At 36.6% G+C, this 27,465-nt stretch overlaps 1 protein-coding gene and 1 pseudogene across 1 annotated transcript; both read right to left on the bottom strand.

Moving 5' to 3' along the window:
• Positions 1-18,693, bottom strand: part of LOC136236102 (alpha-amylase-like) — a 38,898-nt pseudogene extending 20,205 nt beyond the window's left edge.
• A 5,582-nt stretch (positions 18,694-24,275) lies between these two features.
• LOC136201326 (sterol carrier protein 2) lies at positions 24,276-25,852 on the bottom strand. Its single transcript, XM_065991977.1, has 4 exons — positions 25,554-25,852; positions 25,413-25,473; positions 24,658-24,760; positions 24,276-24,561 (listed from the first exon to the last, which is right to left on the bottom strand). The coding sequence occupies exons 1-4, from the start codon at positions 25,674-25,676 to the stop codon at positions 24,480-24,482; spliced, it is 369 nt and encodes a 122-aa protein (XP_065848049.1). The 5' UTR covers positions 25,677-25,852; the 3' UTR covers positions 24,276-24,479.
• Between the last annotated feature and the right edge of the window lie 1,613 nt (positions 25,853-27,465).

Below are 27,465 nucleotides of genomic sequence, written 5' to 3'. Positions count from 1 at the left end.
TGTTGGGGGCAGATGAAAAACCTTGGTATTTCGATATCGTAAACTTCATGAAGAGTGGAACATACCCGGCAGAATCAGAACTTAGGGATCAGGCGGTGATTAGAAGGTTAGCACAGCAGTTCGTCATCCACAACGACTTGCTTTACAAAAGGCACACCGATGGTTTACAACTGAGGTGCTTGGATGCGGGAGAAGCCCGTGAGGCAATGGAGTCAGTACACTCAGGAATTTGTGGAGCCCATATGGGAGGGGCGGTATTGGCAAAGAAAATCATAAGGCAAGGCTTCTATTGGCTCACCATGGAAAGAGATTGTAACGAATATGCGAAGAAATGCCATGATTGTCAAATCCACGGAGATTATAATCATTTACCAGCTATGGAACTGCACGTGTTAGCACCCATTTGGCCGTTTGCGGCTTGGGGCATTGATATTATCGGAGAGGTGAGGCCTAATGCTTCAAACGTGCACAAATTCATTGCAGTCGCTATTGATTATTTCACCAAGTGGGTGGAGGGAGAATCATTTAGCAAGTTGGGGTCTAAACAGATGAGGAAGTTCATTGAAAAGCACTTGATCACCAGGTTCGGAGTGCCTCATCATATGATCACGGATAATGGGGTCCAGTTTCAAGGAGAAGTGAAAAGTCTATTCCAAGAGTATGGTATTGAACATCATAGGTCTTCTCCGTATCGTCCGCAAGCTAATGGCGCAGTAGAGGTAGCTAATAAGGACCTTAAAAGGATACTCGTAAAGACAGTAGAATCGCATCGGAACTGGCACGAACAGCTTCCGCTCGCTTTATGGGCTTATCGCACTACAGTTAGAATGTCAACTGGGGCAACGCCGTTCTCCTTGGTATACGGCGCAGAAGCTGTTCTCCCGATTGAGGTTGAAAGGCGATCGTTGAGGATCGCAGTAGAAGCAGAGATTCCCGAGATGGAATGGGTGAAGAAGCGGTATGAACAGTTAGCATTGGTGGACGAGAAAAGGATGGAGGCCCTTTACCATGTGCAGTTATATCAGCGAAGGATGGCCCGAGCCTTCAACAAAAAGGTCAAGGCCAGCCCTATCAAAGAAGGGGATATGGTGCTAAAACAGATCCGTGTGACACACACCGACCCGAGGGGCAAGTTTAGGCCAAACTGGGAAGGGCCGTTCTTCGTGAAGAAGATACTAAGCAAAGGAGCGGTGAAGTTAACTACTATGGACGGCATGGAGTTCTCCGAACCTACCAATCTGGATAGGCTTAAGAAATACTTTTCGTAAATAAAAAAAAAAGAAAGAAAAAATTCCCGATAGGTTGAAAACCCGCAAAGGGCGACCTATGCAACAATCAGGGACATCCCAATGGGTGAAAACCCGAAAGGGCACTCATTTGAAAAATTTCGGGATAGAAAAAGGAGAGATGAAAAATCGCTGGGATCTGAAAACCGAAAAAAGGCAGGTCCTGGTAACGGTAGTTATATCTTGAGCAATTATAAAAATAATGTATAAGAGGCTAAGTATTTCTGTTGTTTGTAAATAAATAAAGGCATGAGTATATTTGAAGAGAATGATTGGGATCGTTATAATTTACTGAATGCAAGATAATATGAATCATGAGTTATACATTTCTTACCTTTCTTTTCACAATAAAAAGCCTACGTACTATCTACCCCACTCCCTATACACAAGCTATACCTCGGGGTAATTCTAATAAAAGCTACGAAGCTATACATGATAAGCCTAATAAGGAGGGAAATCCCAGTGGAACTCAAAGTCCCTCAGATGTGACGCCCGCTCCGCAGATAGGGTCTCCTCGGCGACTCGAAGTCTCTCCTCGGCAGCAAGGCGACCCGCGGTCTCCTCTCGCACCCTCTCCTCAACAGCAAGGCTTCCCACGGTCTCCGCCCGCATCACCCCGGACCAGTGGTCGTTCCTCTCCCGATACACCTGGCCAACCCTGGCATCGGCCTCCCGCAACGCTTCGCTTTGTCTCAGCTCATGTGCACGGAGATCGCTCTGTAAAAAAAAAAAGAAGAAAAAAACAGATATAAAAAAGAAATACAGACTAGAATAGAAGTCATACATACACATGTGCATACATTCCACTGCACTAAAATAAAATAAAGATACATACCAGGTGGCTGGCGCAACGCAAGCTGAGTCGATCTCTAAAGAAACCAGATAGCTCCACATAGTCGGTGCACGTCTCCCTCGAAGTCTGGAGAGCGTCTGAGGGATCAAACGGTATCCTCGACGTAAAGGCAGGAGGGGCCATCTCGACACCGGCATAAGCCATTCCAGACTGGTCATAGCAAACTGTCGCGAAATCCCTCCCAAAGTCAGGGATGGGTATGCCCAAAGGGGACCTCTCCGGTCGGGCGGCGCCGGAGGACTCGCCGACATAATAGGGCGGCTCGCTCGCAGACGTCTGAGCTTGGGCACTATCGAAGAAGTCTGACGTGTGGGCACTCCTCCAGGAACCCTCCTGCAAGTAGAGATACAATAAACACCCCTGACCATCTCGTAAATAAAAATAAATAGGCCGAACCACTCACCGGAACCGCCTCCTGACCAAAGACCGCAGCGACAGCCTCCCCCGAAAACACGTCCGCCATGTGGTCCACCTCCATCGCCACCGCTGGGGCATCCCTCGCGCTCAATAATGTCGATAAATAGGGAACACGGCCCCCGGCATGAACCCATACATCTCTACCAGCAAAGCGGCGAGTCAAATCCCGACGAATGACCGATAAGGGCATAGTCCGCACCGCAAACATGGAGACGGGGATCTCGCCTGGTGTCCAATGCGAGGCACTAACCCCGGTGATGCCCCGGTCGCCCAAGTACCATGCCCGCACGCAAGGGCCGGTAAGCACGCTCTGCTGCTCCTGGATCAGGGTGACGTACGTGTAATCGGGACTGAAGTCAAGGTCGTCCCACCTGAATCTAATCTGAAAGCACAAAGAAAAAGTCAGGACTGATCAAACAAAAATCTAGCGCGATTAGAAGATATTTACCTGCCCCAAGGTCCGTGAATCAATCCAATCTAGGAGCTGCGCCACCGTCTGCCTCTCCCCGGTACCTAGACCGAACTCACTCCACCGAGCCATAAGTGGGGGCTTCACTACCCGTGGCCTGCGTCGACGCTCGCTGGGAAGAATCCGCCTCTCGTAGGCCCAAACCTGCTTGTAAAAACAAAGGTTATGAACAGAAGGCGTGAAGAAGATAAAAGGGGCAAGTTAAGGATGAACCACGTACCAGAAGAGCAAAAGTGTAACCGCCGAAGTCCTTGCGCTTCCGCGTCCAAATCACTGAAGGCCTGAATGAGACCCGCATGTATCGTCCCGCTCTTGGTGTGGAAGATCGTCTCGGCTAAAGCATACACCAGGAAGCTGCGAACAGCCAGATCAGTGTCGTCGGTCCCACAAAAGTCCCTACGACTCAAAAGCCTCGAGGTAGTGATGAACTTCGCCGGGGTGGATTTGACACCCGTGTAAACTCCCGGCTCGATCAAAGCATCCAACCTACCACGGTCAACCCGTGGACGCATCGTATCAAAGGAGAAGGGAACCGGAGTACCACTCCCCCGCAGCCCGGTCAGTAAAGAGAAGTCGCGGGGCGAGATCGTCATCTCCCCGAACGAGAGGTGGAAGGTGTGGGTCGAGTCAACCCATCTCTCGCATAAGGCCCGTAGGCCGAAACGGTCGCACACCCCGTTGGCATGGGGCAGCGCTAAAATAAAGGGCTCAAAGCCCAACTCTCGCACACGGGCTCTCGTCGCGGCGTCTAGCATGGAATACCACACATGAATATCTGCCGTAGTCCCGGAAATGTCGATGAACTGGAAAGAACGGAACAAGTAAGTTTAAATGTTGTTCCTAGGCTTGCATCTGATGAAAGCACGTTAATCTAGCTATTCTTTCGGTCAAATCTAACCTAGAGACATCTTGTCAATTTGGACCGTCATTTTGTTGAATCTCTCCCTTAGGGTTGTTTGCATAGGATTTGATTAATTCATTATTCTTTGATCTACTCTCGTCCGCATTGGCAAAGAGAATTATTCAAGTTTTTACTATTCACGTGCATTAGTCAAGTTTTTACTATTCATGTGCATTATTCGAGTTTTACTATTCACGTGCATTAGTCAAGTTTTTACTATTCACGCGCATTATTCATATTTTTACTATTCACGTGCACTATTCACGTATACTATTCACATGCATTATTCACGTGCATTAGTCAAGTTTTTACTATTCACGTGCATTATTCACGTTTTTACTATTCACGTGTACTATTCACGTTTTCACTATTCACGTGCACTATTCACGTTTTTTGTTTACTATTGCCAGGCATTGTTCGTAGTTTTACTATTCACATGCATATAATTCGCATTCTTCTAAAAAGACAAATAAAGTGTTACTTGCAAGCAAAGAAATTCATGTTTTCTAACTAATGTCTTCTAAGGCAACCTTGGGGTTTGCATGCAAATCATGTTCAAAGTAGGGATACTAAAGCCTAGAAATTTAGTCAAAAGACGAGGAAGTAAGAAAGTACTTACCTGGTTACAGCGGGTCCGGCTCAGATGAGATGTGGGGTCCTGAAAAGGGTCCACTGTAGTAAGGTTCACGAAACCCTCCTCCATGCCCTTCGTGCCATCATGTTGATCCAAATCCATCCCGAGAATAATCCAAATCAGAAGTTAGAGAAAGAGAGAAGAGAGAGAAGGTGTGGGGTTGGAATGAAACCCCACCACCTTATATAAGGAAAGGGAATGGCATTCCCGTAAATAGTGAAGAAGGTACGATGTGACATAAAGCTAAAAAGTAAATAATTATTTACCAGGTGCACAGACCTCCGATTTGCAGTCCGTTTCAGCCTGCGCTTCTGCCAGACAGTGACTAATAATGTCGAGATAGAACTCCAGACGACAGCCAATTTTTACAGAACAGCGGCACCAGTCAAAATACAGACGACAGTCAACAGAAAAATAATTGTTAGCTTGAATCATTCCGGACTAAAAAGACGTTCCTATCGAACCATTCAAACCTCCAAGACACTAGCTCCAGTGAGAAAATACAGACAACGGTGTTTTAAAAGAATTCAGAATTGTTAGAAAGAACCTTTGCTTTTGAGCCGTTTTGCCCGCGGTCGTGGACCAAGGTCGCTTTTGAGCCATTTTGCCCACGGTCGTGGACCAGGGTTGCTTTTGAGCCATTTTACCCACAGTCGTAGACTATGGTCGCTTTTGAGCCATTTTACCCCGGTCGTGAACCGGGGTCGCTTTTGAGCCATTTTACCCGCGGTCGTGGACCAGGGTTGCTTTTGAGCCATTTTTACCCGCGGTCGTGGACCAGGGTTGCTTTTGAGCCATTTTACCCCGATCGTGAACTGGGGTCGCTTTTGAGCCATTTTACCCACGGTCGTAGACCAGGGTTGCTTTTGAGCCATTTCCCCCCCGGTCGTAGGCTGGGGTCGCTTTTGAGCCATTTTACTCGCGGTCGTGCACCAAGGTTACTTTTGAGCCATTTTTACCCGCAGTCAACTTAGGCTAGGGTCCGTAAGAAGAACATCCGCCGGCAGCCGATTCAAAGGCAAAGACGGAAAGAATCGAGAACGACGCCGAAACGCGCAGCGCAAAGGTCAGGTATTCTTCCTCCTACTCTTTACGTGTCTCTTACTTTTATATGTTTTACATTGCATGTGTTGCGTTAGCAAAAAAACGTTTTCAAAACACACACATCACTGTCAAAATAGGAAAGTAGGGGCAACTGTAGACACCGAGTCGGAGGACCTGTGATGAAAACCTGTAAACCAGACGGTTGAAGCGGTTGATTCGGGAAGTTTTAAAACAAAAATATATAATAAGAAAAGAAAAGTTAATGTGAGTCGCGGTCGTCAAGTGGACGGCTCGCGAGTGCTCAGCGACGTGGTGCTAGCGCCTAGCGGCAGCCGACGCGTGTCCGACGACAGTTGGACGCACGCCCGGCAGTGCGGGCCGCACGCTCGATGTCCGTTGGGTGCGCACGTCCGGCAGCGCGGAGCGCGCGCTCGACGAACGTGGGGCGCGTGCGCCCGACAGCGCGTGGCGCACGCCCAATGGCCGCTGGGCGAACGCGCCCGGCAGCCGTTGGGCGAGCGCCCAGCGACGTTGGGCGGACGCCCAACGACCGTTGGGCGAACGCCCAACGCTGGTTGGGCGCGCGCCCAACGATAGTTGGGCGTTCGCCCAACCGGCTTTGGGCGACGCCCAATTTTCTTCGGGCATCGCCCAAAGTTTCCGGGGATCCGTTGCCTATATAAGGCACGGATCCCCATGCATTTGAAAAGGGGGATTTTGGAGAGCTTCTCACACTAGAACATTTTCTAGAGAGAGAAAGTTGATTTTTTTGGGAGAAAACATTTTTTTTCCTAAAAATTGAAAATCTCCAAAAAGTTAAATATTTTATCAAAAACATAAAAAAACACCGGAAAATCACGACTCGTGGAATCGACCGACTTCGACTGTCAGATACCGAACTTGAGGTATTATCCGAGGACTAGACTCGTTTTATTTTATTTTATTTATTTCTTTTATTTATTTATTTTTCTGTTATAATTTTATTTATTTAGTTATTTATTTATTTATCACGTTTTATTTAATTTTTCGTATTTATTTAATTTTCGTCTCGTATTAGATAAACGTTCGGTTTTGTTTTTAAAATAAAAACCTCGTTTTAATATCCCAATACGAACCGTGATCCGATTCAAAGGTAGTTCGGGTATTAAAAACGTTGTAATTATAAGTTTTAGAAAATTTTTCTAAATAACGTTTTAAATGAAAAACATCGTTTAAGAACCTCTGTTATAGACTATGATCCATTTTTGGTAGTTCGGAGTTCCAAAACGATAGAATAGATCTAATTTAAGGTGTTTGAATAAATCTGGAAATAGTTGGAGCAGTTCTGTAATTTTTCGTTTTCTGTCACTAAAGGCTGTTTACCGACGGATTTTCCGTCGGTAAAGCTGCTGAAATGTAAAAAAATGTTGTTTTGGTCCCTCTTTCTCAACTTTTAGACCTTTGGTCCTTTGTATATATATGTATATTTATGTAACACATACTTTCAAGCTATTTTTAAATACTTTGTACATATAGTTATTTAATGTGTTTATATATTATTAATTTGATTTAATAAAAGTATATGTATATATAGATTTTCCTTTTTATTCATTTAAACTGGACATATTTGGGCATTTTGGGGTCAAAAGCTAATTTCTCATTATTTGGGGACATTATTATCATTTTTATCTATTAATCAAAGTCTTTATTGTTTATCTTTTAAATATATATGTATAGTATCATTTCTATCAAAATATGTATACATATACTTTTCTTCTTTTCCTTTCAAATTTCTTATATATATATTATTTGGGAAAATGTTTTGATGGGTTGGATTTGAGATTCAATTTATCATTTGTTGTTATTATATTCTAGTAAGGTAATTGAGTGAAAAAAGGGAAAATAAATCACAAAAAAGAGAGTTTAATTGGTGGGTTTAAATTAAAGCTTTTTAGATGTTCTTAAGGTGTAAATAAAAGGTTTTCTTATCACTTTAAACCGTTTCTAAAACATCACGTTTTAAAACCTTAATTCGTTCCAACGACGGATTAAGCGAACCTTGTAATTAAAACCGTTTCTTAAATTGTACGTAATGGAGTTTTGAATTGTTTTCCTAATTAAATGGTTTTTGTACAAAATAAATTGACTTGTATGTTTAATCATGTTTTCTAGTTAAAGCTTTTATCTCAACATTTTCAAACGCTCGAGTCGTTCCAACGGCGATTCGAGTGAACGTCATTAACGGGGTTTTGAAACGTACCTAAATCGTTCCAACGGCGATTAAGGTACGAACCATGTAAATAAACTCATTTTTGGGAAGTGAGTTTAGTTTAGAGTTAGTGTGTAATACGAAGCATAAATCACATTGTAAATAAATCAATTCTTTCTTCTCCCCCCTCTCTCTCCTATGTATTTTGAACTGATGTAAATGGGTGATTCTTTACCAAAATGGCTTTCGATAATATATGCTCAAAACGGTTTTCAAAATGAGAAAGAAAAGGTTTCAAATGAATTTTAAACTTAAAGAAATATGCGATTAGTCCGTTATCGCCTAACACGCTGAGTAGGAGGCCGGTGGTTCATAACCGGGCGATGTCGGGGTGCCTAGTAGCCTTTCTCCGGAAAGGAGCTAGCCTTCTCGGCTCTTACCTAAGTTTCCCGAACCCTCATCGGTCTCCCGCAAGGGATCGGTGTTCATTTTCCCATTCGTGGGTGGCGACTCTTCCACACTCCGAGCTCCGGTCTTGCCGAGCAGCTTGATTCCACGATTGGTTGTTTTCGGCGCCAATCACCGTTTACGTCGCCATGAGGTGTCCACCCCCCGGTCCGCCCGGGAGATTAGGCCGCGGCACCTCGTCTAACAACTGCCGTTTGGACCACGGGTTGTAGCGGCCGCCTCTCCCGGGCTGATGCCTACCACCGGGACGCCCGCCGCGATGAGAGGAGGGATGTCGATATGAGGGGGCAGTGGGGCGCGCCGTCGAGTAAGACGACGTGCTGATTTTGTTGACGCGACAGTGAGGGAGATGGAATCGAGAGAGTGTCGATGCTTGCGGGCACAGGTTGTTTCTTCAAGAATGAGCATGGACCGAGCTTTCTGAAAGGGAGGGAGAGGGTCCTCATGGCGAATCTGAGTGCCAACGGTGTCATAAGCATCAGAGAGGCCAGAGATAAGTTGAAGGACCATTTGGTCATTAGTAACTATGCAGTCGACATTGGATAGTTGGTCAGATAGGGATTTGAGATGCTGACAGTAGGATGAGACATCGGAGAAGTCATTTAGCTTAATTTTGGAGAATTCTTGTTGGAGAAATAGGGCACGAGAGTGCTTATTGTCTGAGAAGATGTCCTGTAGACAGCTCAGTGTGAAGAAAATCAAGGGAAATTGTGTTATATATCCATTGAAGGACAACAGCATCAATGCGAGACCAGAGATCAGGGTTGGTCTGTTGCATGGAATTGGCAGAATTGACAGTGATGAGATTAGGTAGGATGTGATCAAGAACTTGAAAAGCTTTGGCATGGAGTTTGAAGAGGGCAGCCCATGTTGGGTAATGACCTTTTTCCATGTCAAGGGTTATTTTGATGAAGGTGGAGATGTTGGATACATTGAGGGAAAGATGGGTGGTGGGAGGTGATTCGGTGTTTGTTGTTGCGGAGGCAGTAGGATCGGTGTTGGTTAGTCTAGTGTTGGTTGGACTGGTGTTAGAGGTTGCGGAATTTTTCATTGCGGCGACGATTGGAGGAGGAGTGTACCGGCGGTGCAAAATCGGTGTTTGGAAAATGGAGGAGTTCGGCGAAGAGAGAGAGAGGAGATTAAGGTTTGGTTTGGTCTCTGATACCATGTAACAGTTTGTGTAGCTGAGTGATTCTTATTGATGTGGAATACCAATATATACAGAGTACAATTTACACTACAGTCAAAGACTATATCCTATAACTTAGGCTACAAATAAAGAACTGAATACAGATATGATAAACATAAATATAATCTATAATAGTTCATGTGTGTGAGGACATGTTATTTTTATGGATAATGTCATGTTGTTTGAAGAAGGATTATAATTTTTGAAAGGCAAAAAGCATCCTGAGGCCCCTGATCTTTCGTTGTTTAGTGCATTCTCTCGATCTTTCATTTAGACACATTGAGCCCCTGATCTTTCATTGTTTGGTGCATTAAGCTCTCGATCTTTCATTTAGACACATTGAGCCTTTGATCTTTCATATATGAGTTTATTAGGCCCTTCCATAAATCAATTCATATATAGGTGTATTAAGGGTCCGTTTGGTTAGATATAACCGCACCGTTTAGCATTTTCTCTGGACACTGCAGTATTTTTTAGCTTTTCACGAAAAGCTCTTTTTAGAGCTTTTTATGAACAACTATTTGTATTTACTTGTTATTGACAAAATTATCTTTCTTATTTCCACAAAATATGTTTCCTTTTTAACATTATTTTTATTTTTAGAACATAATTATTGAAAAACAAGGTTTTTTTGCGTTTAGTAATTTCTTTTATTTTTTATTTAAATTATTTTTATTAATTTGTATAATACATTTTATAATTTATAATTTATTTGTTGATTAATTTAAAATATGTCCATATTAGACATTTTAAATACTAACAGCAACAGTTCAGTATAATTTTACCAACCACTAATAATTAAACAGTTAATAAGAAACAACCAACAACAATAACAAATAGCTTACTACAACCGCAAAACAACTAACATGAATAACAACATTTATTAGCTAACAGTTGAATCAAACAGACCCTTAATATATCTATATATGAATTAATTTATGGAAGGGTCTAATAAACTCATATATGAAAAATCAAGAGTTCAATGTGTCTAAATGAAAAATCGATGACTTAATGCACCAAACAATAAAAGATCAGAGACGTCAGATGCTTTTTGCCTTTTTGAAACTCGCCACCAAAATCAGATTGAAAATATTGAACTTTTGTCGGATATAAGCGTGCGTGATCATGACATAAAAATCAATGATGATGTTGTAAACCATTTTTCTGTTTTGACTAGTAAACCCAACAATAACGAGTAAATTCATTAATAAATACTAGAAATTAACGATGGCCATAATGAGATTAAATAGGGTAAGGTCCCAAACGTCTGCATCCAATGTTTTAAAAGGAAAAATACTACTTCCAGGAACAAAGCTTAAGTGATTTTCTTTCTAATTTGAAACACATTTTCAGGCTTCTATAGGTTTCCAGCACACTCTCTTTGAAGATCGATAAGGTTGGACTTTACGGAAAATGGTCTCTATCATATCTAATTATAGTATCTTTATTAATACAAGACTATTAAAATATTATATTAGGTACTCCCTCCATTCCATTATATAAGTCATTCTAGGGTATTTCACACAAATTAAGAAATATCTCATGTCACTATTGGGCAATAAGCATTGGAATATTAAAAAACACATGTACCAATACAAAAAATAATTCTCTCTCATGTCACTATTGGGCAATAAGCATTGGAATCCTAGAATGACTTATATTTAGGGAAAAAACTAATTTGCTAGAATGACCTATATAATGGAATGGAGGAGGGAGTATTTTATTGAATAAAAAATACTTTAGTCATCACTTCCAAAAGAAAAAAAGTACTTTAATGATCACCCCTAATAGATCTCATACTTTTTAGTAAGGTGAAAAGTATAATTAAGTATAGTTAAGTATTCAACTTTGTCTGTTTTAATGATCAAGTTTGATCAATTATTTTTCTATATTGAGCTCTTGATCACTGATTTTGTTATGGATCTGGTCTTTATATAACTTTTATACTGAGTTTGGGAAAGAAAAAAAAATCGATTTGACGTTTCTAATGTTGCAAATCGCAAAATGAGAGAAGAGAAGATTGCGCTTAGAAGAACCTACTGGAAAGTTAAATAAGAACCGATCCATAACAGAATCAATAATAAAAAAAAACTCAACATGAAAAAATAATTGAATAGGGGTTTGATTTTTAAAATAGATAAAGTTCAAATGACTAGTTATGTTTTTTGGCTTTTAGTAATCATGTAAACTTTTTTTACCCAACAAAAATTGTTAAATTTATGCTTTAGTAACTGCTACATTATTATTGTATTATGTTTAGAATATCTTATCCTGTATTTTTTGATAAGTATGATTTAGTCGGTTGCTGAAGTGGTTATTAAACCACTGATTTGTAGGAAATAGTTATTGAATAGTTATTCTGTAACTGTGTTTCTGCTGTATTTAAACTGAGTATCAGATCAATAATTAACATATTTCCACAGCAAATTGAGTTGTTATCAAATCATCTCATTTATTTTCCAACAAATGGTATCAGAGCACTCTTCTTGAGGGACTTGTGAATTTGTTATTATTTCTTTTTCTCTTCTTCTTTTATGGATTTGTCAGAAACTCCATTTACTGCATTAGCACCACCTGTTTTTAATGGTGAAGGCTATCATATTTGGGAAGCAAGGATGGAAGCACATCTAGAGGCTAATGATCTCTGGGAAGCTATTGAAGAGGACTACGAAGTTCCTCCATTGTCCGAGAATCCAACTATGGCGCAGATAAAAAAAATCACAAGGAGAAGAAATCAAGAAAGTCGAAGGCCAGAGCTACGTTATTTGCTGCAGTCTCATCTGGTATCTTTATCAGAATCATGATAAAGAAATCAGCTTTTGAAGTCTGGAATTTCTTGAAGAAGGAATTTGAAGGAGATGAGAAGATCAATGGAATGAAGGCCCTTAACTTGATCAGAGAATTTGAATTTCAAAAGATGAAGGATTCAGAAACTGTCAAAGAGTATTCAGACAAATTGCTTAGCATTGCTAAGAAAGTAAGATTACTCGGTACTGAATTTCCTGATTCTAGATTACTTCAAAATCTTCTTGTGACTGTTCCTGAAAGGTTTGAAGCAACCAATTCTTCTCTGGAAAACACTAAGGATCTGTCAAAAATTAGTTTGGCAGAGTTGTTGAACGCTTTGCAGGCACAAGAGCATATGAGACTTTTGAGGTCTGAGAATTTTGTTGAAGGTGCATTATTTGCAAAGGGTCAATCCAGTCAGGGAGAAAAGGGATGAAGTACGAGAAGAATAAATCTGACTTTCCTCCTTGTCATCATTGTGGGAAGAAAGGTCATCCACCTTTTAAATGTTGGAGAAGACCAGATCAACAATGTGAGAAGTGCCAAAAGATGGAACATCATCAAAAGATTTGCAAGAGCAACAGTCAACAAAATTCAGAAACCCATGAGAAAAATGTTGCTCAAGTTGCTGATCAAGAAGAAGATGAGTATCTTTTTGTGGCTTCATGTTTTGCTCCTGGAAATTCAAGTGATAATTGGCTTGTAGATAGCAGATGTACGAACCATATGACTTATGATCATGCTTTGTTCAAAGAGCTAGATACATCAGCAGTTTCCAAAGTCAAAATTGGAAATGGAGAATACATTTCAGTGAAGGGAAAAGGTGCAGTGGCTATTAAGAGCACTTCAGGTACAAACATAATCAAAGATGTATTATTTGTGTCTAACATAAGTCTGAATTTGTTAAGTGTTGGCCAACTTCTTGAGAAGGGTTTCAAAGTTTTATTTGAAACAAATCACTACATCATAAAGGATTCAGCAGACAAAGATGTCTTCAAAGTGAAGATGAAAGGCAAGATCTTTGCATTGAATCCATTGAAGGAGGAGCAAAAAGTGTTTACTGAAACACAAATTAATTCAGAAGTCTGTGAAAAGATGATCTCATCAGGTTTGAGTTCAAAAGTTTTGAAAGAGGCGTTGATTCAGCAGAAGGAAATTCAAGAGGAGGCTGAGGAGACAAATCCTACTAGTACAACTGCCTTTGCTTTAGCTGAAGAAGAAAATGTCAACGATCGAAAAGAAGATGAAGAAGGGGACCTTAACGATTTTAATGGTTTCTCTGAAACTCAAACTCGGTTTGGTGATTATGATGAGATTGATGAACATGAGGAGAAATTACTTGAGTCATTTTTGTCCAAAGATGCATGTCCACAGTGCACACTTGCAGACCTCATTATTGAAAAAAAAAAAACATGATACAAATGTTTCTTTAGAGTTCCTTAGAGAAAAGCTTGAAGTTTATAGTAACCAAAGCAAGGAGGAGTGTTAAATTTATGCTTTAGTAACTGCTACATTATTATTATATTATGTTTAGAATATCTTATCCTGTATTTTTTTATAAGTATGATTTAGTCAGTTGCTGAAGTGGTTATTAAACCATTGATTTGTAGGAAGTAGTGAATGAACAGTTATAACTGTATTTCTGCTGTATTTAAACTGAGTATCAGATCAATAATTAACATACTTTCCACATCAAATTGAGTTGTTATCAAATCATCTCATTCATTGTCCAACAAAAATCTAGAACATAGTAAGGCTCTGTTCTTTTTTACTTAAAAAAAACTGAAGTGAATCGAACTGAACCGAACGCTATTGAAGTGAACTGAATTATACTAAAACTGAAATAATAATATAATTTCTTAAAATAAGTTACTGAACTGAATGCTATTGAACGGAACTGATTGATGATAAAATTAAATAATAAAGAATTGGACCTAAATAGACAAAGCATGAGAAAGACAGAGAATGAGGAATTGGGTGGAAATTAAGTAGATACCTTCAGTTCAGGTTCAAGAGAGTGAGATGGCGGAGGAAGCCAGACATGAGTGATTCCTACGGTTGCAAGATCAGGGACTGAATCTTTGAGTGAATTATACCATCCTCCTCCTCCTTTTTTAGCCGATTCCCAATTGAATCCCTATCACAACACACAAACAATTTAATTCAATTGAATCCCTATCCCAATTGAAGCAGCAGTAGCTGTCTAATCAAGGTTTTAAAATATGTGTCACATTTCATTAACGTAATGAAGTCTAATAACATTCTCTCCATTTGAAGACCAGGTCGTTACACTTGCTGCCGAATCAACCTCTTCCTTTCCTTGTACAGTTAAGATGGTACACTTAGCTTCAGAAATATGTCAAATATTCATTGTCCTTTCACACAGCAATGGAGGAAATCAATACTTTTTTTATTATTATTATCGAAACAAATTTTTGCCAAATAAACCTACATCAAGGAAGACGATTCTGCATATCAAGAACTGATTCTGATTTTTTTTTTTTTTTTTTTTGACAGAAAATCTGCAGTAGCCAAAACACAGACATCAGCAAATGAAACACGCCTCTTAACCAATCCAACCATCTTAAAATTATTGAAATAACATTACAAACTAAGAAGCTATTAAGTACTGTGCAAATTTTTACTCAAAGGTGGAACCGAAGACCAACTAGTTCTTTATCAATTCGGTGATTGGGAGTCATTCTTTCACCATTTATTATAAATGGTCATGTTGGTTGATAGTCTCCCTCTCATATAATATAATGTGTAACTTTCTCTGGTTGGATAATGTGGATTCTAAAAGGTTGGTCTCTACTTTTTGGAAGGTTTGTTCTCTTGTAAAAGTAAAGGGATCTAGCAATTCGAGATTTAGCCAATGTTAATAATGTTATACTCCACAACCGGAGTTGGAAAATTATCTGAGTTTGAGACTAAGCTTTGCTTCTTAGTCTCTTGCATCATCAGTTTCTTACTACAAGCCATGTTCCTAAGCTCAACGGCCTTTTTTCCTCGGTTTAGTATTCTACGAGTAAATTATACATGTGATGTATTATTGTTACATTGTTTTATATTTTGATAACTACTCCATGGGTGACCTCCTACTAAAATGTAGGACCACGAATTATGTCAGGTCAATGCAAATCAATCTCATTCATCACTAAATTTTAACTCATCATTTACTGAGAACGGCCTATCTTTTCTTCAACCTTATATATCTTTATCATTATTTTCTCTCCTTAATTTTTTTTTTCAAGCATCTCATCTCACTATTTCTCCTCTCTCTCTCTCTCTCTCTCTCTTTCTCCTTTTTCATTGTTAGAGATTTGTTTTATAAAAATACCATATATAATTCCATTAACTTAAAAGTACAAATACACCACGAAAATAAAGAGGAATAAAACCGCACACATACGGTCTACGATCAGTACAAGATCCACAAAGGTAAGAAAATAGACTACAATTAATAATAAACAATAAAAACCATAAAATGTATAAATCAAACTAACATAGAAATATATTCTTCTCGAAAGTCGAATCCCGTTGAAAAACCTGTGTAATCTATGTTTCATCATTTAGACTGTTCCGGACATTCGGATCTGAGTCCTTTCTGTTTTTGCAACCACGCAGATCTATAGATCTACGGACAAGATGAACATTTTCCGCTCTTGCTAAGACCGAAAAAATAATAAAAAAAAGAAGTATAGCTAACATGTGCAGATTTGACGGAAAAAGAAACTCAAGAATATATATAAACTCCAAACTAACAAGAAAAAGTAAATCTGAAGCTAAAAACGAAGACTAAAAGATAAACGAGAGGTTCCTCCTCTAAGTATACATGTTTATAAAGTTAGAATGGAAAAAGTGACAATGACAATGGCGACAATGACGGAGATCTGAAAAGATGAAAGAACAAATGAGAAGAAAAAGTAGAGAAAGTGAGAGCCTCTCTCTTTAATTTTAGAGATTTGAATGAAGTGTTTTCATGTTTCTTAGTTTTGCGAATGCGCCTTATTTTGTTACTTTTTTTTTTTTTTTTTGAAGATATGTTACTCTCCTTTTGTTTAATAATTATAAGGTTCATGTATTTTTATCTAATACACTAATTAGTCTCTTTATTTTTAGAAATGATTATATAGTCCTTCAGTTTTTATTTTCATCAATTCTTTAAATAATATTTTAGGGTAAATAATTATAAGGTCCATGTATTTTTATCTAATACACTAGTTAGTCCCTCTATTTTTAGAAATGATTATATAGTCATTCAGTTTTTATTTTCATCAATTCTTTAGTCCTTATATTTGAGTGAATGATCAAAATAAACTAAATAAAATTTAAAATACCAAAATTACCATTTACTGTATTTTTTAATAAAATATCCATTTTTCCTACTTTATATATTTTTTTTAATAACTCTCCAATATTAGTTAATTGTTTTATTAATTTTTGTACAGTTATAAATTTTAATTTAGTAGTTTAAAACTTATTCATTAAAAAAGATGAATGATAGATATTATTAAAATTGGAGTAGAACAATATAAAATTATAAAAGTGATTTTTTTAAGAGAATAAGAAATATAATTTTCTTTTTATAATTAATATACACAAGTACAAGAATATCAATATATAGGGTAAATTACACCAATAGTACCTGAACTTTACCTATTTCACACTTTGATACCTAGATTACATTTTGTCCCAAAAATATACCCGAAGTAACAATGACCGGACAATAGATCCAATTAACATTAAATTATAATACTACCCTTTAATATATATGTAGAGCTAAAAGGTAATATTGTATATGTTAATTGAGTATATGATGGGTCTAAATTTCTAATTTAAAATGGTCAAACTCACATTGACTGGTCAAATATACTAAATTATCGATTCATCTTTACTTGAACTGTATTTTTTGGACAAAATGAAATTTAGGTACCAAAATGTGAATTAAGGTAAAGTTTAGGTACCATCAGTGTAATTTACTCATCAAACTCGCATTGACCGGTTATTGACCGGTAAAATGTACTAAATTGTCCGGTCGTCGTTAGTTCAGGTATATTTTCGGGACAAAATGTAATCTAGGTACCAAAGTGTGAATTAGGATAAAATTCAGGTACTATTGGTATAATTTACTCTCAATATATATATATATATATACTACCCAAATTTTATTAAAACTCTTTTGATTAAATATGAAAACTAGAAGATAAGTTATTTTATTTGTATAATTAGGGATAATTTTGTACTTTCATATATAAAAATAAATAAAGGGACTAAAGAGTTGGTTAAGGTAAAACCTAAGGACCTTATAATGATATGATGGGCTTACTAGTGTGTTAAGTAAAAATACAGGAACCTTCTAATTATTTGCCTAATATTTTATTCCTTATTTTGGGGTCACTTCGTTCTAGTTAGGATTAGTTTAGGTACTCCTTGACTTGGCAAACCGCTTTCACTCAAAAAAATATTAATAATCAATCAACAAACAACTATGAGTAGTAACAAAAAATAAACAGTAATATTTATCAACTAATAACCTAATCAAATAAGCCCTATATTAAATCAAATAAGCCATGTATTAAATAAATAAAAAAAATAAAGAATTAGTAAATTTTTTTAATCAAAGATTGAAACGCGATGACAGGCTGGACATTCCACCTAGGTTGGCAGCCCAGCACAAACCACCAACCCGAGATTTATTGAAAAAAAATGAAAACTGTACAAAGAGAGAGGAGAGAAGAGAAATTAAATTAAAGAATTAGTAAATTATTTAGCGATGTATTAATTACTTTACAATGAAAAATACATCTCTAAATATTAAAAAAACACATGATTTTTTTCCCAAATAATAATAATAATATGAAATCTTCAGACATAATGAAAGAATTTTGATAGATTTACTTTGTTTTTTAAAGAGTAATTATTACTCTATGTATTTTTACCGTCGGATGTTTGATAAGAAATTAAACACAAAGTACAAACATATGTTTTTGCTGAAAGGAAACTGAAAATAGAGAAAAGTGTAATTAGGTGAAATATGGTGAATTAAAGTAAGTATGGGTTCTTTGATGTTAAATTAAATGCATACAACCACAATGCTTGACATTTTAATTCCACATTTACAGCAACCAGAAAGTGACAAGAGCACATGTATGTGAATGTGGCTGCTTGACACAGACACTGCCTGCCTTCTGCCGGAGAAATACAATGGCATGTGCTCATCATTCCTTCTAGTCACAAAATCACTAATTTAATTTCCATACTCTGATTTTTGTGTGTCATAATAATTGATTTTTCTGTTCATCATTTAATAGGTTGGTTAGAGTGAGCAGTCATGTGTCCTATATTACTGAGTTCTGGACTGTGGTGCAAAACGCAAATACGGATTCACCTCTTTTAGGCTCACACATGCTGTCCCAATTAGTGGACCACCTCCTTCAGACGCCAATTGCCCCATGTTTGGCTTGAGCAGCTTAGCGTTTAGTTTAGTTGGTTTCATAATATAGTATGGAACCGATGAATCGGAATGACCGATCTATTATTTGCAACAACCACAAATTCATCACTACTGGTGGCTGCATTACTCTTTTGAATGCTCACCTCTTTTTAAGTGTTTAAACTCTTTTTCTCAATATGAAAATGTTAAAGCGGGAACAAGAAAATTACAATTTTATCGAACACAATAATGGGATAAGTCGCGGACATTCATGGAATTGTCATCGGTAAGTGCAAACAGTGTGAATTCCGGTCGCCTCCAAAATGAAATAGCCCACACAATGAAAAATATTTTATCTTACACTATACGAACTCGGTCAGACTACACTCAAGTAATTGCTTAGTTTTGATTTTCAAAAACAGAAAGTATTTTAGTGTTTATAAAAATGACAATCAAACAACTATATATATATATATATATATATATATATATATATATATATATATATATATATATATATATATATATATATATATATATATACTGTTTTGTTCTGGTTTGGTGAAGCTGAAGATGAGAGAGAAATCAAGGAAGTCGGGAACACGGAGACTAATACCAAATCAAAAGATGTTTGAGGAAGTTAAAAATCCAGTTTATGGTGAAAGAACTAAACATCTTGACCTAGATTGTCATTATGTGAAGGAGAACCTTGATTCTGGTTTTCTGAATTTTTGTCATCGCAACACCAGCTAGCAGAGTTGTTAACAAAGCCAATGACATATAGATAAATGGCTTCAACAAAGCCAATTCTAAATTTCTCATCTTTTATCTAACACTTCATTTTCCCTCCTTTGATATTGTTATCTCAATTAAAATGTAGCTTGACCAAAACACAAAAGATGAAAAAAAGAACTTGTCATGTTAAAAAAACATGGCATTCTCTATGTTTCTGGATTTGATTTGCCAGTGCACCAAAATGGACGAAGAGCCAATCCTAATAATAATAATAATAAAAAAATGCGATATAGGAAGGTGATAAAGATTAAGATTTTTAAGTTTTGATTTGATTTTTATTTTTAGGAATTATAAAAGGGCTAATTACTAATCAAACCTATTTAAAGTGGTCATTAACAAAAATAATAAGAAAGAAAAAAATTCTAACAATTGAACTGCTGTAATGTCGCATTTGTGACAAATTCGTCACAAATACGACAACAATGGAGGAAAATGGATGAAAACAGAGGAAATCGAAACGATATCGTTACAAATGAAGAAAGAGGCAAGACTAGCCAGAAAAGCATGTGTATAAGCTAAAAACATACCATTTCTATGAGAAATTGAACATAATACTTCAATAATCTCAAAAATCACTAACGATTGTTATCAGAAATTGAAAAAGATGAACCGAAGAAGGAAGAAGAAGCGGGAGCAGAGGCAGATGAATAGATCGAATATAACTAAGGATAATTTTGTCCAAAATGGATAAAAGTAACTAATTTGGTGAGATGGAAGCAAAGTGGGTTAGATATGTAAATGGACCCTTTAATTGAGTTAGATTTGTAATTTGCTCATTATAAAATAGATAGGAATAAGTTTTGATTTGATTTTTATTTTCAGGAATTGTAAAATAGGTTGGAATAAAATTGACGTAATTTTTGAATAAAAAGATATCAAATATTTTAACAGATACTGTTAGATTAACTATTTCAAATGTTATTGAAGTTGGGATAAATAAGTTCAAAATGTTAGGTACAGATTTCCAGTATGAATTTTATAGTTTCTCATATCTATCGGGAGAGTAATAAAGTCGTTGATACTCTTGCTCGGTTTGATCTAACCGTCGAAGGAATCAATTGGTGGAATTCTGCTCCGGATTTTTACAATAACTTCATTTGTAATGAATTTTTCTCTTAATAAATTGAGTTTGGCTTTACGGTTTAGTTTCGGGGTTCCAACCTAGTTGAGATGTCCGAGCTTCGTTTGCTTTGCCAGCTTCCCGCCTTTATTTAAAAAAAAAAAAAGGTTCAAAATGTTATGTTTCCATTGAAATATATATCTTACTCTTTCTCTTAATTTTGGATTTTGGCTTAAATGATTTTTTTTTAAAAATTTGTATAGCAACCTAAAGCTAATAAAATTAAATTGTCAAGTACATACAAAGAAAAAAAAAGTATTATTAAGTAGACATAACATCCATTTTGGCCCCTAAACTAAAACATCCAAAATCAGCAATCCAATCCAAACTATTGCATCTAACCTAATCTAACGGTAACTAAAAGGACGAATTTCATTGATCCCATTGCTAGAGCACTGTTGCAGTGGCGAGCTTTTTGATTGGATTGTGGGTCGAGATAGAAGCTACTTGGAATACAAAGTTGCAGCTGGAGTTGGGCAGTAGATTGCAAAAGGACTTGTTGCTAGATTATTTGGTTCTATTGGTTATGTTTCACCAGAGGCTCTTTTTTCAGGTATAGAATAACTTCTTCTTGTGTATATTTTGATCTGATTGTTATTTTAACCCACAATTTCCATAAAAAAAATTTTTTGGCTTTCTGCAATTTTCAGTTATCCGCCATTTTTATCATTCAATCAAAACTACAAAGCAACAAATGACCATTCTTCAAGTTTTCCAATTCTTATAACACTTTCTCCAATATTTTATTTAAAAATCTGATTAATAAAGTAAGGATTTGAATTTGTTCTTTAGCAATGAGATGAAATATAGGTATCAATTAGTTCGCGAAGTCTGTGAATAGATCCTCGCGTTTCAGACCTCGCAGACTTCGCGAAAGCATCGATATGCGACGTAGATAATCACGTTTCAGACCTCACAGACTTCGCGAAAGCATCGATATGCGAAATAAAATCACCTCTTTCCCTGTCTAACACGATTAATTTTTTCTGTAGATAGTTGAATACGTAACATCCCTTTCTGGAAGGCGGCGTAATGGGCTGCAGGGGAGATGATTTTCCTTCCTGTATAGGGATGAACTTCCCCAAGATTGACACATTCACTCCTAAAGTGGTTGGTTAGGAGAAGTTGTGTCAAACTTGGGGTGCACCATGGGACACGTCCATCCCATGGTGCCAATCTTCAAAATGAACCTAACTAATCCGGTACCAATTTTAAATCGGATGAGTAATCTTGGTGTGCACCATAAGACACGTCCATCCCAAAAGGTCTGGAAGTCCAGACCTTCTAGGATGAGAAATGGAAGTCCAGACCTTTTGGGATTGATATGTCACATGGTGCACACCAAGATTACACATCCGTTTCAAGATTGGTACCGGGTTAGTTAGGTTCACTTTGAAATGATTAGTTAGTAGAGTTCATTGTGGCAATCTTGTTGTAAATTTTGATAATGTTATGATTTGAATGTTGTTATTGTGGCAATCTTGTTGTAAATTTTGATAATGTTATGATTTTAATGTTAGAATCCGTTGTTGTTTCCCATTTTTTGTTATATACCACTTCGCAAATTAGCTTCAAAACATTTACAGCATTCGCATATGCGAACAAAATTCATCAAGCAAAACAAACTTCAACTTCGCAAGCTTCGCATATGCGAACTAAATTCATTAAGTAAATCCAAACATTAGCTTCGCAGGCTTCGCATATGGTCGAATATGCGAAGTCAGACGGGATGGAGACAGACGCGCGTAAATATTGAGGGTATTATGGGAAAGTCACACAAAATCAGTCTAAATATGTAGAAGGATGAGTAAATGGGTTAAATATGTAAATGGACCTCCCATTTGACTCAGTTTTATAATTTTCCCTAATTCGGGTTGAATTGGTGATTTTTATTTAGCCTTTGGTAGTATGAGGTTTTAATTGATTTATCCGTTAAAGTACAGGCAAGGAGGAAAAAAATTAATACTAATAAGCACAATTTTATAAATTTTTCCTAACTAATAAGTACAATTTTACTAATCCAATTGGATGTTACGCCCGTTGAAGTACAGGCAAGGAGGAAAAAAATTAATACTAATAAGTACAATTTTATAAATTTTTCCTATACTAATATTAAAAATATAAATTCAATAAATTTACTACCAATATCTCTGAATTTAAAATGATTAGAGATTTTAAATGTATTATAAGAACACGTCTGAACTTGCAGCCAAACACCTAGAGACAGCTCAAACTTTTAAGATGGCATTTCCATCACATCAAATTGCTTAAAACAACCTTATTGTCAACTCAACTTACTTCAACAATCATAGCTAACCCTTATACTATATTGACAAAATTAATATAAAATATCATTAGACGTTTCGAACGATCTTACCAAATAGATAAATGTCATTTATTCTTGTTTTATTCATTTTATTATTATTTAATGAAACAGTTCAACAGAATTATTAATTTATCCTTGCCCATTTATATCCATCCTTATCTTCCATCAACCGACCCAACCAAACAACCCCTTAATCAGCAAACACGAACCATACTGTAAGCCCATATTATATACTCTGTAAGTCCGTATTGTATTTATTATTCTGAATCTATGCTTATGTTAATGAAATATAATAAGGGCTAATTACAAATCTAGTCCAACTAAAAGGGTCCATTTACATATCTAACCCACTTTGTTTCAATATCACCAAATTAGACACTTTCATCCACTTTGGACAAGAATACCCTTATTTCAATTCATCTTATTTTTCAGATTCTGAACGTCTTTCTCGTCATCCCAAACGGGCGAAAAGACGGTGGTTTATAGAGAGAAGAGATTTTTTTTCGTTCAACATTTGAAGAACTAGTGTCTGCGGAAGAGGATTAGGAAGGAAATCTTAAAAAATACGAAAGGAAAAAAATCTAACAATTGAACTACTGTGATGTTGCATTTGTGACGAATTCGTCGCAAATGTGACAAGATTTGTCGCATCTGCGACAACGGTTGCCGCATTTACGACGAAATGCGACAGCAAATTGTCGCATTTGCGACGAAATGCGACAAATTTGTCATAAATGTGACAACAATGGAGGAAATTGATGGAAAATAGAGGAAATTGAAACCATATGATTACAGATGAAGAAAGAGGCAAGACTAGCAAGAAAAACATGTATATAAGCTAAAAACATACCATTTCTACGGAAAATTGAACATAATACTTTAATAATCACTAACGATTGGTATCAGAAATTGAAGAACATGAAGAAGAAGAACCAATCGAAGAAGAAAGAAGAAGAAGAACCAATCGAAGAAGAAAGAAGAAGAATCGAACGAAGAAGAAGATTCGATTGAAGAAGAAAAAAGAAGAAGAATCGATCGAAGAAGAAGAATGGATCGAATAGAAATATGGGTATTCTTATCCAAAGTGGATGAAAGTGTCTAATTTGGTGATATTGAAGCAAAGTGGGTTAGATATGTAAATGGACCCTTTTAATTGGGCTAGATTTGTAATTAGCCCATATAATAAACCGTAAAGCAAGACGATTCCAAACACCTCCTGAATAACTATTTATGTTCGGTTCAGCTAATGATGTTCTTACTGGTCACCAGCCTGCAGTATCAGATGATAGTAGCAATCCAAATATCATACGCTACCTTCCAAAAGACTTAAATGCAAGCATTGCCATTAAAAAGTACAGTTCAGAAGCTAAAGCTTTAATTTAAGATTGAATTATAATGAAAGGATTTAATTTTAGTTCCATGTAGCACAAATGGAAGTGTTTGTGCACTAATAAAAGAGTTACATTTGTTGATTAATAAATGCAGCGAGTGGTTTATCCTATCCTAAGACAAATTCGATTCAAATCCAAACTGCACTGCCAATAAAATGGAGCTAACCAGCATTGCTCACAGCTTCGAGGGCTTAGGGAAGATTTCAGGAGTAAACTTTTGGGCTGCACTCAGACTGCCCTTGATCTTCAAAGCGCCCCTGCATTCATCAAACAATTAGAATCAACAGAAGCATTAGAATTGTAATAGACAGTAAAAGGAAAATGAGTTGTTAGATCATAGCCAATGACTTCACCTCATGAAAGCAATTTGCGGATTCAATTTCCCCTCAGCAAGCTTCACAAAGTCTTCATCCTTCAGGGAAAATGTGGCATCAGGCTTGCCTTCTTCATATGCGCCTAATTTCAGGGATTTAGGAATAAGTTGCTTGTAAGAAAGAAAGGCCTATGATTAAAATAGACTACTTCAACTTTTATCACTCGCATAAAACCACCAATATAGCATAACATTGAACCAGTGCAATTCCGTAGAAACGCAGTATGTTGGATGAACCACAAAGACAACTCGGAATCTAACTCCACCCCCTAATTTCAGAAGGAAATGAGTGTTTCTTTTGCCTTAATTTTCAAAGTAGTTGGGACCTCTGACATCAATTACTATTAGCAATTAAGATCTAGTTGGAGTGGCTTTAACTTGTACGCTTCCAATTAATTACAAAGTGAAATTGGCCAATTTGTTTTTCCCCCAAACATTTGAGATCAGAGAATCAATATGGCTAGAGGATGCATAGGCCAATGCCTATGTACTGTACAATTTTTACTACCCCAAACTAGGAACAGAAATAGCATGCAAATTAAGAACTCTATCAGTACTGATCGAAACAATAGATCTACTATCCACGTTTTTCTGCACTCGGAGCAGTTCATACCGGATTTTGCCTACAAATATCCTAATGGAAATCGTATCCAAAACGGAAGCACAACTCACGAAGAAAATGTTAAACTATTTTCTAATTTAATAATAAGAACAAAAAAGCATAAAACCCCAAACCTTTAGTAACTTTTCCATTTTTGAGATCAACAGTAACGGCCACCTCATTCAACCCAATTTTCTGCAGTTAATCGAAAGACAAAATCAGGAAAATATACGGAAATCATAAATTGAGACGAAAAAAGAAAATACTAGTCATACCTTGGGGGCGAGATTGAACTGATAGACGAGATTGATCTTCTTTTGAACTTTAGCACCTTCTTCGGTCTCGAGGAATCGGGCTAAGAGATCCAAAATGTTTTGGGACTTGAGCTCAGTGGCCATTGCGGAATTGGAATTGGAATTGTAAGATGAGAAAGAAGAATGGAAATGAAAATGAGGAGATATTGGGGAAGATATAGAAAGACAAGGCGTATTTAAAAGGAGGAGTTGGGAGGTTGAGCTGAGGAAATTAATTTCAACCGGGGAAAGATTAGGATTTAGGTGAAAGTACTGACACGCACCCCTATGCTAAGCACTCTTGATGACGGGTCTTTATTTTCTATTTACGTGTCTTGCCTAAGTTCGTTTCGTTCAATTACATTTGTGCCCTTACTATTTTTACACGTCTAAATAGGATAAGCTGCCTCGAAGTCTAAAGTTTTGAGAAATAGTATTCACGTATAAAATAGCACCAATTTAAGATAATGTTTTAAAAAGAGTATTAATTTAGATTTTAATAATGGAATATGAGATATTATTTATATTATTTCATTAAGTTTTGTCAATTATACAACGAAATAATATGAATGATGTGTCACATCTCGTTTTCGAGATCTAAATTGGTAGTCTGATGTTATTTTGTATATGGAGGCTAATTGATACTTCTCCAAAAACCTTATCCCTTTAAATTAAGAATAAGGTTCAAATATATCATTATCGTTTTTTAAGAAGTGTAAACATACTCTAAACGTAAGAAATTGTACAAATTCACTCCTAGTATTTTCAAAAATAATAAGTTTTACCTAAATTTAACAGAAATTTTAAACGAATCGAGCGTCATTTGACTGTCACATCAGACATTTAAACAAATTTATTTATAAACTGAAACATTTTTATATATTTTGATAAATTGTTTGTAACTGCATTAATAACATAGTAAATATTTTATACAACTTTTTTATAATTAACTTTATATGTGGTATACTTAGTTTTCGTATTTGAAAGCGATTAAGGAGAAAAACTAAGGTACCAATAGGTGGGGTTTCCATGAAACATGCAAGATTTCGAGTTGGCAGGAACGGAGAATTCCCAAAATATTCAGGAATGAGATTGGGATGCGGGACATTTTTCCTCTGAACCGCGGGTGGGTGGGGAATATTATCTCCGCCCCGTTCCCGAACTAATTCTCATGGAGATCTCTAAAAAATCTCCTCGGAAATCCTGATATATAATTAGTTGTATTATATACTTTTATTTTTAATATATATATATTAGTTTAGTGTCCTATAGAGAATTGTTTTAGCATATAATTTACTAATACATAAATCGTTCATTATTAAGTTATTTGATTTATTTGATATAGTAAATTTAACCGTACAAAGACAGGATATCTTTTTATCATAACTAAACAGTTTTTTTTTTAAGAAATGCTTGTAATTTCATTAAATAAAATATGAAGAAGTACAACAAGCAAAATGTAAAGAATAAAATCTCACATGATTACAGACTAAAACAAATACAATATCCACGAAGGGATGGAAATGACTACAAAGAGCAAAATAGCCCATAAAAGGCATAAAAAACACAAAATAACAATATATTTCTCGTCAATCCAAATCTGTAGAAAAACATCTGCAATCCAAACTTCATCCTTTAGACCATTCCGAACAATCGGATCTGAGTCCTTTTTTTGTTGCAACCACGTAGATTTATTGATCTACGAACAAGATAAACTATTTTCGCTCTTGCTAAATCCGAAAAAAGCATAAACGATAGAATAATAGAAAGCAAATACAATTAGACGGATAAAGAGTTCCGATGAAATATATGAATACAAACTAAAAAAGCAATAAAAAAATACAGAAATCTAACCCGGTGTGAGGAGGAAGAAGGAAGATCATTCGTCCTCCTC

Source organism: Euphorbia lathyris, chromosome 7 (assembly GCF_963576675.1).
Source record: "Euphorbia lathyris chromosome 7, ddEupLath1.1, whole genome shotgun sequence".
In the NCBI taxonomy this organism is placed as follows: Eukaryota; Viridiplantae; Streptophyta; class Magnoliopsida; order Malpighiales; family Euphorbiaceae; genus Euphorbia; species Euphorbia lathyris.
The sequence above is the reverse complement of the archived record's forward strand: the minus strand, read 5'-3'. Positions and strand labels throughout refer to the sequence as shown.